The sequence below is a fragment of the Protopterus annectens genome, chromosome 6.part0, assembly GCF_019279795.1.
Source record: "Protopterus annectens isolate FY-2018-M chromosome 6.part0, PAN1.0, whole genome shotgun sequence".
Classification (NCBI taxonomy): domain Eukaryota; kingdom Metazoa; phylum Chordata; order Ceratodontiformes; family Protopteridae; genus Protopterus; species Protopterus annectens.
Genome location: NC_056737.1, coordinates 319,316,186 through 319,335,955, shown reverse-complemented (window position 1 = coordinate 319,335,955; position 19,770 = coordinate 319,316,186). Strand labels below are relative to the sequence as shown.

At 42.3% G+C, this 19,770-nt stretch overlaps 1 protein-coding gene across 1 annotated transcript in view; it reads right to left on the bottom strand.

The window, feature by feature from the left end:
* GANC (glucosidase alpha, neutral C) overlaps positions 1 to 19,770 on the bottom strand; it is a 981,067-nt gene that overhangs the window by 443,776 nt on the left and 517,521 nt on the right. The window contains exon 13 of the mRNA XM_044074070.1: positions 12,681 to 12,760. Within this exon, the coding sequence (XP_043930005.1) occupies positions 12,681 to 12,760 (80 nt within the window). The remainder of the gene's footprint in view (positions 1 to 12,680; positions 12,761 to 19,770) is intronic.

Here is a 19,770-nt window from a genome sequence, read left to right as displayed (position 1 = left end):
AACCAGTGGCAGGCAGTCTAACTCAGAGGGACCAAAATGGCAATATAATTCTTACATGAATAAAGGAGGACTTATAGGAAAAGTAAGGAAGAATACTGTGTAAGATAAGTGTTTAGAAGCTTCTAGAAACTTCACAGTGCAAGAAATATAGCACACATAGCACAGGCCCTATCTAACTTGATGTACTTCCTTACTACAAACAAAACAAAAATGCAAGGACCTTCTATGCTTTACTCAGAATTTCATATTTTATTCTCTCTATTCTATTGTAGAAACAAAGATATATGCTCAGAAAAATGTTTTCTCCACTGTTTCTAACATTCCATAAAAAGAAGTTATGTACCTACCATAAAGTTCCATGCTAGTTGTCTTCATCTCGCCTTCCTTCTTGCTGTTTGTTTGGTTTGGAACCGATCCTCGGCTCTGACTCGGCCATATTTTATAGCCCGAGAGCTGTTTACTGGCTCGAGGCTACCCCTTATCCCAGCATGCCCAGCGTCAGCTACCCAGATCTCGTTTGTGATAGCGCACACTAGACATAAGTAGAGTAACCAGTTCCTAAAAACTGGTTGTCCAATACACCTAAACAAGGAAAGAGTTATAAATTACCTGGCATGTGAAGTAATAAAAGATGCTCAGCCAGAGAAAACAAAAGGGAACTCCTCACAATCCTCTAGGAAGGGGGAAGGAGGGAGGGACGCAAGAAGGAAGGTGAGATGAAGACAACTAACATGAAATGTTTATGGTAGGTACATAACTTCTTTATGTTAAGTTGTCCATCTCACCTTCGTTCTTGCTGTTTGGGACAGCATGCCTAGCACCTACAATCCCGGGTGGCTCATTGGAACAGACTCTTCAGAACAGTAGAACCAAAGGAAGTTCTGCTCCGGGAGACCATATCTACCTTGTAATGAGAGATAAAAGTGTGAGGGTTTGCCCAAGTGGCAGCTGCACAGATTGAGTCTATGGGCAACCTAGTCTGAAAAGCTACAGAGGTGGCTAATGCTCTAGTGGAATGACCTTTTGGTTTAACTGGTAGCTCTTTATTTTGTAACTGATAAATAAAGGCAATAGTATCAGATAACCATCTGGATAAGGTCACTTTAGAAACTGGAAGGCCTTGTTTGTTGAAAGCATAAGAAAGAAATAACTGGTCTGACTTTCTTAGTTCATTAGTTCTATGGAGATGTGTAAAACAACGAACAGAACCAATAACAAAAACGTTTCCAGGCATCTCAGCAGAATAATGCACGTGGTAGTATGGTTAGCCAAATTGCTTTTATTCCACGGACAAGAAATAAAAATAAAAATAGATTCCAGACAAGTCCAAAGACAATTACTAGACACAAGTGCTTTCGCTCGGAATATTCCAAGCTTTCTCAAGTAAAAACAATCCAATAATTACAACCCCTGCTTAAATAGCACGTAGTAAATTAATTAATTGATTTCCATCTCAACTTTGTTACCATGGACTGGGCTGAGTTCATTGGCAGGGAGCTTGCGAAGGTCATTCTCCACTAGGTCTTCGAACAACTTGACCACCGGGTGTGCAGGGGGATTTAAAGTGCTTGTTCTAGCAAGCCCTAAAAAGTTTGAGTTCAACCAACAAGGATGGTAAATCCCAACTTTTACTGGGAACAAAATGAAGCCCTCGAGTGAAAATCTCGAATGCAGTATTGTCTACACCAAAGTCTGTGTAATTGTAAATAGTGTAATCATTCCTTTTAAATATGACACAATTTCCTTCTTTTGTTTGCACAATGTTATCAGTGCCATCATTATCTATAGAAACAACAGGGTTTAAAACAGTTGTTGTATCCCCTAATGGTGCAAAATTAGGGAATAATACTATTTGTTGTTCCAAGCCCCGGATGGTTTTTGGTGCTTCTGTCCCCATACCTCGGCTCTCCCGGGGTGCTGATGAAAATCCTGATTAGGGAATTTTCTCCCTTTCTCCGCAAGCCTTTCACTTCTGCAGGGAGGGTCATCCATCTCATTAGGGAAACCTTCCCCCCTCACATTGTTGTTAACAGTTTCCTGCCCATGCTCAGCTCTAGTTTTATTAATGGAAGGGTAGGCTAAGCCTTCCCTATATTCCATTAAATCCCTTTCTAGCTTCCGCATTTTTCTATTTATTACCTTCCCACAAAATTGATCTACATAATTGAAAACGTTTTCATAATCATGTCTAATCATAGGAAAATCATTATCAACGGTGACTGCTTCATTCAAAACATTCAATTCATCCATCAAGATTTTAGCTTTTGCCTCATATTCAGTAATCATTAGTTGCAACATCTCAATTCCAGCCCTGTCAAAAATATCACAGAGCTTTTTATAGTATACAGTCCCAAATTTAACATTGTTGGGGAACTTATAAAAGCGCAACCCTTTGGGTATGCGCTTGACATTGACACATTCCCTAAGATAGTCTATCTCTAATTGGTTGTTTCTAAAAGAATATAACTTTTTCTTAAATTCATCAAAGTCATTTTCTACTTTGGAGACAGTGTTTGAAGAAAAAGTACCTTTGTGAAAAGCAAATTGCTGGCCCGCCCAACTGGAGAAATTAAAGTCTTTCTGTTTATCTTTAGAAGCTTTTCTCCGTGTCGTTTGCTCACTTCGATCGTTATTGGGAGCCTTCGGCACTTCCGAACTAGTTGAAACAGTGAATGCTGTGGATTGTATTCCATTACGTCCTTCCGCATTGAAGAATGGAGCTTTACCCCTTTGAAAAACAGCATGCTGCTGGTTTCCTACAGGAAGGGAATCCTCCCCGTTACTCCCTTTCAAGAGACCTGTTAATTCCGTTAACATAGCCAGAACCTGGTTAAATTCAGTGCGTGTTACCGGAAGGTCATTGGTCGTGTCTTTCAATAAACCCGGGGTGACCTCTGGGTTAAACACCTCCGCTTCTGCAGCCATGGAACAAGTAGCAAAACCAGGAAATGTGTAAAACAATGAACGGAACCAATAACAAAAATGTTTCCAGGCAGCTCAGCAGAATAATGTACGTGGTAGTATGGTTAGCCAAATTGCTTTTATTCCACGGACAAGAAATAAAAATAAAAATAGATTCCAGACAAATCCAAAGACAATTACTAGACACAAGTGCTTTCGCTCGGAATATTCCGAGCTTTCTCAAGTAAAAACAATCCAATAATTACAACCCCTGCTTAAATAGCACGTAGTAAATTAATTAATTGATTTCCATCTCAACTTTTAAAAAGACAGTTCTTATTTAAGTTAAAAGACATCTGCAATCCAAATACAATGAATGAGTGAGTAACCATTCATCCAAAATCAAGTTGTTCAATATTGAATATTACATTGTATACTCACAGTTATAAAATCATCAAAATTACATTTTTTACATGTAATTTAAAAACAATTAGTTTAAAAACAAATAATTTAATGTTAAATATCCCATTTACTTTTTTACGGGATAAATAATAAAATAATTCAAGTACTGAAATTATGCCGATATGTCAATTCCTTTAAAATCCAAACCATTAAAAATGCTGAACAATATTACAAAAGATGTAAAAGCAGACAGGGGGATGTCACCAGAGGAAAATGAAAGTTGGAAAATGGGAATGTCGATTCCCAATGAGCAACTGTCATAGCCTTGCCCTTCTTAATCTTAACACTGAGCTGATACTTATGGTGTCATTAAGTCCAGGTGGTTTTCCTGCATCTAGCCTCAGCTGCCATATGAGCTCCCTGTATTCCAAAGTGGCCTCCCAGTCCCCTCCCCTGACATCAGGGGTGACCTGCTCAAGAACTATGAACTTCAACTTGAAGTTGGGACAGCTGAGAGAATGCTTATAGAAAGCATTGTTTTCTTTTTTCTTTTCTGTCATAATAATGGTCATAGAGCCTCTTTCTTAATTCCCTTTCAGTTTTCCCTACATAAAAACTTGAGCAGGTCGTGCATAGGCCCAAGTAAACTACCCCCTTTGTGCCACAAGAGAAAAAACCATGCGGTTGAATACTGAGTTTTCTTGATTTAAGAAATAAATTGGGTTCGTTCAAAATTGCATGACACTGACTGCAGGCTCCACATTTAAAAGTCCCTTTATGTGGTTGCTGCCTGCTTTCATGCAACCGTGGTCTCCTCTCAAACAGTTCTTTAAAATTAGTACCTCTCTTTCTAATAAATTGTGGCTTAGAAAGAAGGTTCTGTTTGAGATCCTCGTGAGATGTAAGAACTGACCAATATTTCGAAACCACCCTTTCTATCTCCAGGGCATTACTGGAGTATGTGTAGATGAATTTGTTGCCTAGTTGATCCACACTAGGTGCCGGGGAAGGGGTTAAATTCATTGAACCTTTGCCAAGAAGTGGTGCATAGGAAGAATCCCTTAGCGCCCTTACCTCTGCTGTTAATGTTGTTAATAAATCCAAGGGATACCCACGTTTGAGAAACATAGAGTGTAGCGTTGTGATTTCTTTGTTAAAATCTTCAAACTTGCTACACATCCTGGAAGCCCTAATTAACTGCCCCTTAACTATTCCTTTTTGGTTGAACTCAAACTTTTTAACCAGGGGTCTGAATTTGATGCATTTATTTAAAGGTAAACCATGTACTACTCGAGGGCTTGCTAGAACAAGCACTTTAAATCCCCCTGCACACCCGGTGGTCAAGTTGTTCGAAAACCTAGTGGAGAATGACCTTCGCAAGCTCCCTGCCAATGAACTCAGCCCAGTCCATGGTAACATTAGTGGTGAGGAACTTGAATTCATTAAACTTCTGGGAAAGGAAAGTATAAGGATCATGAAACCGGACAAGGGTGGGGGTGTTGTGTTAATGTATGATTCCAACTATGAGGCTCACATACACCATATGTTGCAGGATGATGAACAATACACTTTAATTTCCCGTAATGAATACAACATTGCTGTTTCTAAAATAAAATACTTACTTTCTGACTGTTTACTGCAGGGTGCCATAAATGAAAGGCTCTATAACTATCTTTATGTCAATAAACCCAGGATCCCTGTATTATTTGGCATTCCCAAAATTCACAAAGGGATAGATCCCCTCGCTTTTAGACCAATAGTAGCAGGTGCAGGAAGTATAACGGAGCCTTAGGGAAATTCATTGATTACATAACTAAGCAGTTTGTACCCCTGTTGCACCATGTATGTAAAGACTCATGGGAGTTTCTTAAAACTATCCCACAGGACAAATTCTCACCCGAGTTATTGATGGTCACAATTGACATCAAAGACTTGTTTCCCAGTATTCCGCATGATACAGGCCTTGATTGGTTTGGTGACTTTCTCAGTAAGGAGACCAATCTGGGTAATAATTCAACCAACTTAGTTGTGGACCAAATGAGGGAAGTACTTGAAAATAATTTCATCTTTTTTAATGGGGAACTTTTCAAACAACGCAAGGGGGTGGCTATGGGAGCCTCCTGTGCCACTCTCTATGCTAATGTGGTCCTCCATAGATGGGAGTGTACATATATTTTTACACCATCTTGGGAAAAACAACTGGTTTATTACCGCAGGTATTTGGATGACATCTGCATCCTTTGGGGAGGTACTGAAAATGAGCTAACTGCTTTTTTAAGCTACATAAACACTACCACTAACTTTCTTCGGTTTACATATTCTGTTAGTAGCACTGAGCTTCATTACCTGGATGCCACTATCTACAAGGATCAGATAACTGGTGGTTTTCAATCCAAGATCTTCCGGAAGCCCACTTTTTCTAACTCATTACTGCACTACAACAGTTTACATCCCTTTTATCAGAAAAAAGGAATAGTTAAGGGGCAGTTAATTAGGGCTTCCAGGATGTGTAGCAAGTCTGAAGATTTTAACAAAGAAATCACAATGCTACACTCTATGTTTCTCAAACGTGGGTATCCCTTGGATTTATTAACAACATTAACAGCAGAGGTAAGGGTGCTAAGGGATTCTTCCTATGCACCACTTCTTGGCAAAGGTTCAATGAATTTAACCCCTTCCCCGGCACCTAGTGTGGATCAACTAGGCAACAAATTCATCTACACATACTCCAGTAATGCCCTGGAGATAGAAAGGGTGGTTTCGAAATATTGGTCAGTTCTTACATCTCATGAGGATCTCAAACAGAACCTTCCTTCTACTCCAAAATTTATTAGAAAGAGAGGTACTAATTTTAAAGAACTGTTTGAGAGGAGACCACGGTTGCATGAAAGCAGGCAGCAACCACGTAGAGGGACTTTTAAATGTGGAGCCTGCAGTCAGTGTCATGCAATTTTGAACAAACCCAATTTATTTCTTAAATCAAGAAAACTCAGTATTCAACTGCATGTTTTTTTTCTCTTGTGGCACAAAGGGGGTAGTTTACTTGGGCCTATGCACGACCTGCTCAAGTTTTTATGTAGGGAAAACTGAAAGGGAATTAAGAAAGAGGCTCTATGACCATTATTACGACATAGAAAAGAAAAAAGAAAACAATGCTTTCTATAAGCATTCTCTCAGCTGTCCCAACTTCAAGTTGAAGTTCATAGTTCTTGAGCAGGTCACCCCTGATGTCAGGGGAGGGGACTGGGAGGCCACTTTGGAATACAGGGAGCTCATATGGCAGCTGAGGCTAGATGCAGGAAAACCACCTGGACTTAATGACACCATAAGTATCAGCTCAGTGTTAAGATTAAGAAGGGCAAGGCTATGACAGTTGCTCATTGGGAATCGACATTCCCATTTTCCAACTTTCATTTTCCTCTGGTGACATCCCCCTGTCTGCTTTTACATCTTTTGTAATATTGTTCAGCATTTTTAATGGTCTGGATTTTAAAGGAATTGACATATCGGCATAATTTCAGTACTTGAATTATTTTATTATTTATCCCGTAAAAAAGTAAATGGGATATTTAACATTAAATTATTTGTTTTTAAACTAATTGTTTTTAAATTACATGTAAAAAATGTAATTTTGATTATTTTATAACTGTGAGTATACAATGTAATATTCAATATTGAACAACTTGATTTTGGATGAATGGTTACTCACTCATTCATTGTATTTGGACTGCAGATGTCTTTTCACTTAAATAAGAACTGTCTTTTTAAAAGTTGAGATGGAAATCAATTAATTAATTTACTATGTGCTATTTAAGCAGGGGTTGTAATTATTGGATTGTTTTTACTTGAGAAAGCTCGGAATATTCCGAGCGAAAGCGCTTGTGTCTAGTAATTGTCTTTGGATTTGTCTGGAATCTATTTTTATTTTTATTTCTTGTCCATGGAATAAAAGCAATTTGGCTAACCATACTGCCACGTACATAGTTCTATGGAGATAAAAACGCAATTGTCTGTGTACATCCAATTGGTGGAGCTTGTATTCTGTCTTGTTGCTGTGATTAGGAAAGAAAACTGGGAGATCTATGGATTGATTTAAATTGTTCTCTGAGCAGACTTTAGGAATAAAGGATGGATTGGTCCTCAGAGAAACTCTATCCTTGTGAAACACCAGGTAAGGAGGATGAACACATAGTGCTTGAAGTTCTGAGACACGTCTAGCTGAAGTAATAGCAACCAGAAAAAGTGTCTTCCAAGAAAGAAATTTTAAAGAGCATGATGCCGCCAGTTCAAAGGGAGGCAAAATTAAGGAAGCTAAAACTAAATTGAGATCCCAAGGAGGAGGATGATCTCTAACTGGGGGTCTAAGAAGAGATGTTCCTTTCATAAGGCTTTGCAGAGCTTATGAGACATTATGCTAGAATTAAACATACCGATATGAAAATTAGAAATCGCAGCTAGTTGTACTCTAATGGTAGCGGAAGCCGCACCAGACTGAAAAAGCTGTGCGAGAAATTCAAGAATTTCATGGACTGGGGCTGAGAAAGGATCCAAATTTCTAGATTCTGCCCAGTAAGAAAACCGTTTCCATTTACTAGCATACGTTTTCCTCATAGTAGACTTATGTGAGGAAACAATAATATCACAGACTGCTGGGGAGATATTGGAAAGCCTGGCTAAGGTTGGAAGTGGAGTAACCAAGCTGTGAGCTGGAGAGTTTGAAGGGACTGGTGCAACCCACCTGATTGGTGAATCAGAAGATCTGGAACTGGGTCCTGAATCCACAGTTGATCCAGAAGGTTGAGGTGTAGGAACGGGAACCATATCTGTCGAGGCCAATATGGGGCAATGAGGATCATTTTGCAACCCAACGATTTTGCTTTCTGTATGAGTGTTGGAATTAGAGGAAAAGGGGGAAAAGAGTAAAGGAGTCCCTGAGACCAATCGTGGACTAGAGCATCTCTGGGTATATGACCTGGAAGAGGAAGTAAGGAGAAGTAGCTGCTGCATTTGTTGTTCAGAGGAGTGGCAAATACGTCGCAGCAAGGCTGTCCCCATTTGCGGAAGATAAGATCTGCAACTTCCTGATTTGGAGACCACTCATGAGACATGAGGATAGCTCTGCTGTGCCTGTCCGCAATGACGTTGGATTTCCCAGGGATGTGTGTTGCTGTCAGAAAACGTTGGGAGGAAATCGCCCATTGCCACAGTCTCAGTGATTCTCGACACAAGGGGCAAGACCTGGTCCCGCCCTGTTTGTTGATGTACCACACCACTGACATGTTGTCCGTTAGGATTGCAATGGTCCCAGAAGGAAGAGAGTCTTGAAGGGCTTGCAACACTAGGAGAACCGCTCTCATTTCTAGGGCATTGATATGCAGATGGTACTCGTGAGGTTGCCAAGTGCCTTGGACTGTCCTGCCTAGATAATGCCCCCCCACCCTATCAGGGAGGCGTCCGTGGTCACTGTGGCTACCGGAGGGGGTTGTATGAAAGGTCTGTCCTGAATACTAGTGGGGAGACCATCCACCAAGAAAGGTGCCTTTTGCATGTTTCTGTGATCAGAATCATGTGAGACATGGGTAGTTCCTGGAAAGACCACTGCGTGAAAAGAAGCCACTGAAGGATTCTCATGTGGAAAAGCGCTAATGGGACAAGAAGAACGGCAGCTGCAATGGAGCCTAGGGCTTGGAGGACATGTCTGACTTGAACCCTTTTGCTCTGCATTAGAATTAACACTTGTTGACGAATAGTGGAAACTCTTTCCTGTGGTAATCTTGCAAACATTTCTTTTGTGTTTAATTCTGCTCCTATGTATGTAATAGACTGACAGGGCAACAAGGCAGATTTTTCGAAATGTACTGTAATGCCTAGTTGAGTGCATGATGTAATTGTATAATCCCGTGCCTCAAAGAGTTGACGCCTGGTGGTAGCAGTCAGGAACCAGTCGTCTAGATAGGGAAACACCTGGAATCCTTGACGCCTCAGGTGAGCCGTGACTACTGCCGTACACTCGGTGAACACCCTGGGGGCTGAGGTGAGACCAAAGGGCAGAGCTCTGAACTGGTAATGGCTGGCCCCTACCCAGAAGCAAAGAAATCTCCTGGAGCATCTGTCCATCTTGATATGGTTGTATGCGTCCTGAAGATCTATCGAGCACATCCAATTGTCTTGACCCAGAAAAGGGAAAATGGACTGCAGTGTCACCATCTAGAACTTTTCTTTTTGTATAGATTTGTTCAATCCGCTGAGATCCAGTATTGGTCTCCAGTCCCCTGTCTTTTTTGGTACTAAAAAGAATCTTGAGTAAGTTCCGGACCCTAGCTGGTCTGCGGGGACTTCTTGAATGTCTCTTTCATCTAGCAGTCTTGAAACTTCTGTGACTGCTTGATCCCTTAGATTGGGTGGGACATCTGGGACGGGCTTTACTGATTCTATGGGGGATTGATGGAAGGGAATTTTGTAACCTCCGTATTTGATGGATAGTACCCATCTGTCTCTTGTTATATTTTGCCAGGCTTTTGGGTACAGCGAAAGTCTTCCCCTGACTGCCTCCAGATGTGAGCAGTCAGGCAACCCTTCAGGGATGCTGGAAGTGCTTGGCAGAGGTTTCTCTGTCACCCTGGTTTTGCAGTCCCCCTCTGCCGCGAGGCGGCATCTGTTATTGTTGTTTCCCTCTCTGCCCCTGGGGGAAAAAATCCACGTGTGTCAGGCAAGGGTCCCTGTGTTTTTTGGAACCACATCTTTCCGCACTTCTGACCCTTGGGATAAGGTCTGGAAGGAGTGGAAAAACGGACTCCCACGGCAGAGAGAATCCTGCCTTCCTGCTCACACCTGGTCAACATGTCTTTCACCTGAGGCCCAAAGAGAAAGAAGCCATCAAAGGGAGTATTGGTGAAGGACGCTCGAAAGGGTTCCGCAAACTGACACAGCCACATCCAAGCATGTCTCCTAAGAGCTACACCTGTCCTTGCAGCTCTGCTCGCTTTATCGGCTGCATAGGAAATCAGCCTCATGGAGGAGTTGACTATGGAATTAAGAGTCGCAAGCTGAGAAGCTACTTTGGCTGGTGCACCCTCAGCTGCAGGATCTTGAAGGGTATCTCCAAGCTCTTTCAGGAGATCCCTTTGAAGACATGTAAAATGGCAAAGATAGTTCAGGGACCTCATTGAAAAGGTCGCTGAAGGAAACATTCACTTTCCATATCTGTCCATCGTCCGAGACTCTTTGTTCGGAGGATGAACAGATGAAGAGGTTTCTGCTAACTCTTTCTTGGTGGCTGCTGCTACCACCATGGCATCAACGGGCACACCTTTGGAGAGGAATTGCTTGTCCTGGGGGGCTGAAATAAATTTGTTTGGTCTCCTCGGAGTAGGTTCCACAGAATCTGGAGCTGACCAAGCCTTTTGAGCCACTACAGACATGGGTGGATCGAAAGGAGGAGATACCCAGGAGGTGGAAGGTCGGGAACCAAATGCGTCCAGGTATACAGACTCGTCCTCGGTAGGGGCTAGGGAAGTCCAGTTCCTCCTCTGTCTAAGCATTTCAGGGATGTCTGAAAATGAAACATCTTCAGAGGGGGACCTTGGGGACCCTTCCGATTCATCCATGTCTGTAACTGAAGTGACAGACTCAGAGGAGTCTATGTGCTTCCTCTTGCACTTCTTCTTTCGGGGATGCTCTTCTGAGTGATCAGGGGAGGCTTCGGAAGAAGAGGGATCACCCAATGGGGTGTTCTGAGGCATAGGTTCCCTACGCTTGGGGTCTGGAGGAGCAGTAGAGGTTGGAACAGACACCACGGGGGGAGGAGCCGATGGAGCTGGCAGTAGAGCTGTTTCGGGGGACAGCACACTCCACATGACCTTGAAGGCATCCCGACCTCTAGGCAAAGAAAGCTCCGGCTCTGAAGAAACAGGAGTCTTTCTCCGTGTTAAGGGTGACGGCTCAGAGGCTGATGTTGGAGCCGAGCTCACCTGCGGCGAAGCTCCGAGGGGGAGAACGGGGTCGGACAAAGGTCCGATGCCACTCCCCCCCCCTCAGAGCTGACGAGACACCCTCGGCGCCCAGATCCCTCAATAGAAGGTATAATTGAGGTAATCGGAGCCGACGCTGGAACCGAAGGAGAGATGATGATCGGCGCTGACAGTTCTACTACCTGCAGATCCATGGTCTCCGGCTCCGAGCTAAATGTAGTTGGAGGAGGAACAGAAAGAGAAGCGGTTGGAGCCGATACCTGTTGAGGTGGGCTGGACAGAATTTTTTGCCAGTGCCTGTGACTTAAGCAACCTACTTACTTCTCTCTACACATCATGATCCAATAATCTAGAGGATCGAGAGGAGTGGGAAGAATGATGGCTATGTCCACTCTGTAACAAAAGTGACTGAGGTGCTGAGTGAATGGACTCCAAGAATGAAGACCTCAGTCTCTTATGGCTCTGAGACAGCTCCGAAATAGCAGATGGAGCCGACGGAGGAGTTGTCTTGTCGGTGCCAGCCGGCACCGACATACTTGGTTGGTCAAGTAAAGGAGTCAGCTCTGAAGGTGGAGCCGATGGCTTGACAGACTTAGGGGATTTCGCTGGCTGAGTACTTTTAGCCAGAGAATCCTGAGGCTTCAATAATCCCTGAAGGATTAATTTGTTTTTGCGCTCCTGCAGGACCCTTGGACTAAAAGCGTGACATATAGAACAGGAGTCATGCAGATGAACAGCGCCCAAACAATATACACAACTAGTGTGCCCATCTGACAGCCTGAATCACACTTTTTGAAGCCAAATACCTTGGTATCTTTAGACATTACAGTAACAACAACTACAACAACAATAATAAAAAGCTATACTACAAAAAACAAGAAACAAATAGACTTTTTTTTTTTTTTTTTTTTACAGTTAAGGAGCAAAAAGGAAAGTCTCTAATTTAAACGGCTATCTTAAGGGGGGGGGACTCTCTAATTTAAACGAGTTCAGGGGAACAGAAGGCCTGCGAGTTATGGAGCGACGGCCAACAAAGCTAAAATACATAAGAAAGCGATAAGGGATAAAGGAATATTATCTAGACAAAAAATTGACAAATACTTGACAAACTTTCAAGAATAAACAACAATATATTAATAGAAAAAAAACTATACTAAGCCTGAGCCAGTAAGGAAGCAACCTCGCAGCTGAAGCGGCAAATGAGATCTGGGTAGCTGACGCTGGGCATGCTGGGATAAGGGGTAACCTTGAGCCAGTAAACAGCTCTTGAGCTATAGAAGATGGCCGAGTCGGAGCCGAGGATCGGCTCCGAACCAAACAAACAGCAAGAATGAAGGCGAGATGGACAACTTAACATCATGGCTTACATACCATCATAAAGATGTTATCAAGGAAAAAGATACATACCTCATATCTCTTAAATGAATACTGATCTGCATACCAGTCTCGAGCAAGGGGATTAGTTACATCCAGGTAGCAGGACTCACCTAAATAAAAGGAAGCCACCAGCAGTTGTCAGTTCAGGCCATTATTCATGATACCACTTGCTGTAACATGCATCATGACTTGCATTTTTCCACCCAATGAGAAAAGAGAGTACAGTTGTGTACACTTACCATAAATGTAGATGTTCGAGTGTATTCACTGTTGCAGTCATTACATTTGGGTTATCTGCTTGCAGTAGCCCTCAGTCGGCCTGATTAACAATGTCTTGGGTCCTACGTTGGTTGCTGTCCCTTCTTCCATGATGTCAGGTCGTCAGGGGTATAAAACATGCAGCCGATGCCATTACATCAGTTTTTCCTGCCCCATACGTCAGCTGCCCCCTAATGGGAAGTAATTAAATCTACAATACAAGGATATACCTCCAACAAAAAGGCAAATACACCAAAAAGCTTTTTAAGCACAGTAAATGAGAGAAGAGGTATAGCCAAAACAAGAAAGGGGGCTGGAGGGAGGGCAACCAGGACTGCAACAGTGAATACACTCGAACATCTACATTTATGGTAAGTGTACACAGCTGTACTATGTTCTTCATGTTTCACTGTTGCAGCCATTACATTTGGGTAGATTCTCAAAGCTAAGGTTGGGAGGAGGAATTTAAATAGAATTAGGACCAGCTATAAGGCCCTGCAAGACTGCAGTGGTAAAACCAGCTCTGGATTTAGAGAAAATTGGCAAATGATAATGCTTGGTGAAAGTATGTAAAGAACTCCAGGTAGCAGCTTCTAGTAGGGACGCCACTGAGAAAGGCTGTAGAGGTAGATACAGCCCTGGTTGAATGGGGTCTGATGCCTGTGGGGTAGGTTTTCCATGGTGCTTATAGCAGAAATGAACACAGTGGCCTATCCATTTTGAAATGGTTTGCTTAGAAATAGCTTTCCCCTCTGTCCCTGCAGCAAATGCCACCAGCAGTAGTTCGGATTTCCTTTGAGGTTTAGTCCTGTCCAAGTAGAATCTAAGTTGTCTGTGTGCATCAAAGGAGTGCAGTATCCGTTCCCCTTTGTTCTGTGGGTTAGGAAAGAAGGTAGGCAAATGAATGGACTGATTAACAGCCACACTGGATACTACCTTGGGCATGAAGGAGGGATTGGTTCTGAGGGACACCCTGTTCGCATGAAAGATGATGAAAGGCTCCACTGCCATAAGGGCCTGTAACTTAGATACCCTTCTTGCAGAAGTGATTGCTAAAAGGAAAGCTGTTTTCCAAGAAAGGAATTTTAAATCTGCAGTAGCAGCTGGCTCGAAAGGGGGAAGAGTGAGTTTCTCCAAGACAAAGTTAAGGTCCCTGTCTGGAGTTGGAGCTCTCCTCGGTGGCCTTAAATTTTTGGCCCCTCTGAGGAACTGCTTGAGCAGTGGGTGAGAGTAGAGGGGAGCCTCTGTGCTATAATGAGCTGAAATGGCTGAGGCATGAATTTTGATGGAGGAAAAGGACAAGCCCTTATGAAGCATTTCAGTCAAATATTGTACAATCTGAGGTAAATCGGGCACTGCTGCGCTCATCCCTTGAGACTGGTTCCAGGTACAAAATCTTTTCCATTTTGCAGCATAAGATTTTCTAGTACTAGGCCCCCTAGCCTCTAAAATGATATCCATCACTGATTTACTAAGGGGTGGAAAAGAAGAGATTAGGTAATTAGCAAGGCTGCTAGGTTCAGGGTTTGCAGCTGAGAGTACAGAATCTGGTTCTCCTGCTGAGACAACAGGGAAGGAGTCTGAGGCAGGTGCCATGGGGCCAAGCATGACACACTGCGCAGGAGGGGGTACCAGTGTTGGCATGGCCAGTCTGGTGCAATTAAAATCGTCCTTGGCTTGTCCTGTTTGATCTTTAGTAGGACCTTGGAGAGCAGAGGCAGAGGAGGAAAGGCATAAACTGATAGGTTTTTCCAGCTGAAGGATACAGCATCCACTTTCCAAGCTAGTTTGTGGGGAACCCTTGTGCAAAATTTGTCCAATTGATGGTTCTGGGGGAGGCAAACATGTCTATATCTGGGCTCCCCATTTGCTTGTCAACATGCTGAAAATCCTTGGTTCCAGTTTTCACTCATGTGGGTCTATGAAGTTTCTGCTTAGTCCATCTGCCAGTGTATTTAGTTTTCCTGGCAGGAATTGAGCTTGTAGATTCACTTGGTAGCTCAAGGCTGTGTTCCACAATGCCATGGCTAGTCTGCAGGGGGGGTAAGAGTGTGCACCCCCCCCTGCTTGTTTATGTACCACATGACCGTGGTGTTGTCAGTCTTTACCATTAGCTGTCCTGGAAGAATGTGGTCCTTGAAGGCTGTCAGAGCATTCTGTAGGTGCATTTAACTTGGGTTCCATTTGCCCTGAATACACTTCCCTGCCAGGTGAGCCCCCCATGCATAGTCTGATGCGTCTGTTGTTAAGGTTTGGGCGGCAGGGGGTAGTGTGAATGGTAGTCCCTTGTTTTGGTGTCAGGCCTCTGCCAACCAAAGGAACTCTAGGCGTAGACAAGGTATGATAGGAATCATAGCTTCTAGATCCTGTGAATGTTGACACCATAGGCTTTTGAGATACCACTGCAATTTCCTCATATGCAGCCTTGCATATGCAATTAGAAGAATGCAGGAGGCCATGAACCCCAAGGCCTGCAGTATTTGCCTTGCAGATAACTGGGTTTTTGTGGCCACTTGTCTGAAGTAGGTTGTCAAATGAGTCCATTTCTCTGGCGTGAGGAAAGCCATCTGGGAAGTTGTATTCAAGCTTGCTCCCAGGAATATAATTTGTTGACAAGGTACCAGGTGTGATTTTTTTTTGTTTATGGTGTACCCCAGAGAAGTCAGTACCCTTTGAACAAAGGCCAGATGATTCAAAAGAATGTCCTGGCTTTCTGCCTGAATTAGACAATCGTCCAGGTATGGATATATTTGAATATTTCTTTGCCTGCAGAATGCAATGACTGGAGCTAGGCACTTTGTGAATACCCTGGGCGCAGTAGATAAGCCAAAGGGCAGTTCAGTGAACTGATAATGCATGTCTCCTGCTTTGAAGCGTAGATATCTTCTGCAAGACTCCCTGACAGGGATGTGCAGGTATGCTTCTTTTAAGTCTAGTGTTGCCAACCATGAATCTTTGCCTAGCATAGGAAGCAGCTCGTGAAGAGTCAGCATCTTGAATTTTGGAATCACCAGAAAAGTATTTAGAGTACAATATTTAGAGTAGAAAGGTCCAGGACAGGATGCCATGCATTGCCTTTTCTGGGTACCAGAAAAAGTCTCGATTAGAACCCTTGTCCCTTTTCCTCTTCTGGTACCAAATGAATAGCCCCCATGCTTAAGAGAGAGAGTACTTGATTTTGGGCCTCTGCCCACTGATTTGGGGGTTAGATCCGGCCACCCCGCTTGGTGTTGGTAAAGTGTGGAAGTGAAATCTGTATCCTTGGGACACTATATTTAAAACCCATTTGTCCTGGGTAATGAGTTCACAGTTTTTGGCCTGCAAACCAATCTTTCCACCTAAAGGAGCATTCAGTTGGGAAGTGCTTGGAAGTTTTAAAAGCAAATTATTGAGATAGTTTTCCATAGGGGGGGGAGTCTTACTACTCCCTGATTTGGGTGTGAACCCCCCCCCCCGCTTAGTCTTGTGTGTCCCCTGGGACTGAAACCTGGGGTTTCTGCTGTGTCTGGGTTTGGCTTGAGAAGACCTGGAAGGGGCTGGAAAGGACCAATTCTTAGAGGGCCAATGACTACTAAATCTAGGAGGCTGAACTTGTAAGAAATCTTTAACAGTTTGCATAGATTTAGCTTTATCTTCCATCTTTTTAAGAACTTCCTCAGCCTTGTCACCAAACAGGCAGTCCTGATTTAAGGGAGGATCCAACAATTTAGCTTTAACCTGATCAGACAAAGATTGCTCCTTAAGCCAAGCATGCCTTCTGAGCACAGACCCAGTAACAGCAGCCCTGCAAGAGGCCTCTAAGGAATCAAATTCACATTGCAAAGTATGTTTTCCAACCTGTTCAGCAGAATGCATTAAATCCTGTAGTTCTTTATTTTCTGCAGTCAGGAATCAACATCATTTTCTGTTTAAGCAATCCAATAACATGTTGCTGATACTTTAACATATGAAACTGGCAGTTTAAAGCCCTAATGGCTAAGGTTGCAGAAGTGTAAACCTTCTTACCCCATCTATCCAGCGCCCTGGAGTCTTTATCAGAAGGGGTAGGATTTTTAGCAGTAGAAGCCTTAATGCCCTTGGCTCCCTGTGAAATAGTCTCTGGATCCGCAATAGGATTTTTAAAAAGGAACTTGTGTGAATCAGGAACCCTGTAATATCTGTCAGGTTTTCTGGGAGCAGGAGGCAAAGAATCAGGAGCCAAACGAGATTCCAAAAAAGCAACATCAACAATGTCTAGTACAGGAGGAATAGTTAAAGGCCTATGCTGAGGCAGGAGTAAGAAATCCCTAAGCCTCTTCTTTGACTCAGAAAAATCCGGCTTTCCCTGTGGAAATGCTCCCTTCGAGTATGTAAGGTTTCACCAAAAGAAAAATTCTCTGGAGGGGGAAGCAGAGGAAATGGAGTCCTCTGCATCAGAATCCTCATAAGTAGATAAGGGCAAATCCAGATAATCAGAATCCTGTTCAGAAGATTCATAAATAACTTCAGTTCTAGGTCTCTTAGAAGGGGAAGGTTGGCTTCCCCTGATTAGAGTTATAAGATCTTCAGCCACTCTTATCATTTGTTTTTTAGGCATAGAGGCCTGAGCATGCGGCCCGGGCGTCAGTTTTTTAAGCATGGTTCGAGATTTAGGCCTAAATGAAGAAGGCATTGGTTTAATACACAAGTTCATAGGCCTGAATACACCCTCAGAGACCGGTGCCTGCACAGCGGCTCAGGACCCATCCAAGGGAGAGATATCCACGGGTTCCATAGTTGAAGCATCTCGTGGCATACCGGACTCCGAAAGGGTCTCAATAGAGGCCTGCGAATCAGAAGTAGTGGGTATCAGGGGCTGTGAAAGCACCTCACTGAGTACCGGCCAACTGGCGACTGGCTTAGGAGAAGCGTCGTTGGCAGTTTTGAACCTCGGTGGCTTGTCTCTTGTATTTATCTTTGCGTTTTTCGAAATCCCGGTAGTCGGATGGCTAACCGACGACATTTCAAGATAATTAAACCGAGAACCGAAATATTTAGAGGCAAAAATACACCGACCACGGATAGTGCATTGATTAAATAAAGCACAAAACCGACAGCAAGGTATGTCGAGGTCAGGGCCTAGGCAAGGAATACAGTACGAATGAAAATCTTTATGAGGTATTTGCTTTCCACAAGTAATGCAATTATTAACTTTTACTGACATCAGTAAGGAGCAAGAAAAAGTTTCCCCAATGGGGTACATAGCTTTAGTTGAAGACTTCGGTTCTGAAACTCGAAAATGAAAATTTCAGGAGTCAGCCGACCAGCACTTGTGAACTGCTTCTGCTTCGGGCACCGGACGGCAAGAAAGACTGATATAATGGCATCGGCTGAATGTTTTATACCCCTGACGTCATGGAAGAAGGGACAGCAACCGACGCAGGACCCAAGACATTGTTAATCAGGCTGACTGAAGCCTACTGTAAGCAGATGACCCAAATGTAATGACTGCAACAGTGACACATGAAGAACATCTGCAAAACTTGTGTTTTTTAATAACTTAAATGACCCGCTGAATGTATATTCACATCAGACTGCAAAACTCATCCAGCCTAAACCAGATGAGTTGCTTTGGCATTTCACAACAACACAACTGCAGCTATAACGTTCTTCTCTTGCACTTTCATAAATCAGCAAGACACAAGAAAATTGGGCAGATACTGTTAAACACTGCATTTAATTTTGTATCTCTGTAGATTTAGTAAAGGTTTTTCCTAATGGTTATAAGCTTAAAAGTAACATACTATACAATTTTACCATTATGTTAGTATTGTCCTTCATTTACATTGCATTTACTATTTGGTTAAAGTTTACTATCATAATGTTAACTCACAGGCAGTTAAGTTGGAATATGGTCGACACACCTCCCCAAAAGCTGGACTGCCAAATTCCAGTATACCCAACATAAAACTCCCTACCGAAACTCCCCACCGCTCGGGACTCAGAAACAAGTATTACCATGGGTCTAAAAAGGGGCAAGGTAGGACATTTGGGAATGTCGGTGTTCAATGTTTCACGATTCAGGATGTAGGACATCACGCAAGTGGTCTTGACCTCCTGAGAATCGACATCATGATAGTAAACTGGTTACCAAACATTTTATCTCCAAAGAAAGTTTTACAGTGCAATCATACACCATAGTACAAATCACAGTTCCTTTTTTATGTCTCCTTGTTTTAAAAAAATAATAACATAATAATAACAACAATACAAACTGAGCAGGTAAGTAAAGTGTGTGCATTTACTTATTTAACTGGGTTAAATGAAATGGTGTCCGCTGCAGACCCCTTTCAGCCAAGATGTTTCTCACAAAGACAAAGTCTGATGTGTGTGTGTGTGTGTGTGTGTGTGTGTGTGTGTGTGTGTGTGTGTGTGTGTGTCTATGTATATTTTACATACTACATATATATATATATATATATATATATATATACATATATATATATATATATATATATATATATATATATACATATATATATATATATATATATATATATATATATATATATATATATACATATATATATATATATATATATATATATATATATATATACACACACACACACATATATATATATATATATATATATATATATATATATATATATATATATAAAGATATTATATATATATACATACAGTTATACATATATATATATATATATATACATGTATGAATATACAGATACACATATAGCAAGAAAGAAAGTCAGAAAGGGAGGAAGGGGTAAGTAGCCAGTTAACCTAGCACAATTCTGGGACATGAGATGAAACAGGAATAATATAAAACACATAACAATGGAATAACAATCTCAATACAGAATATAAATAATGAATT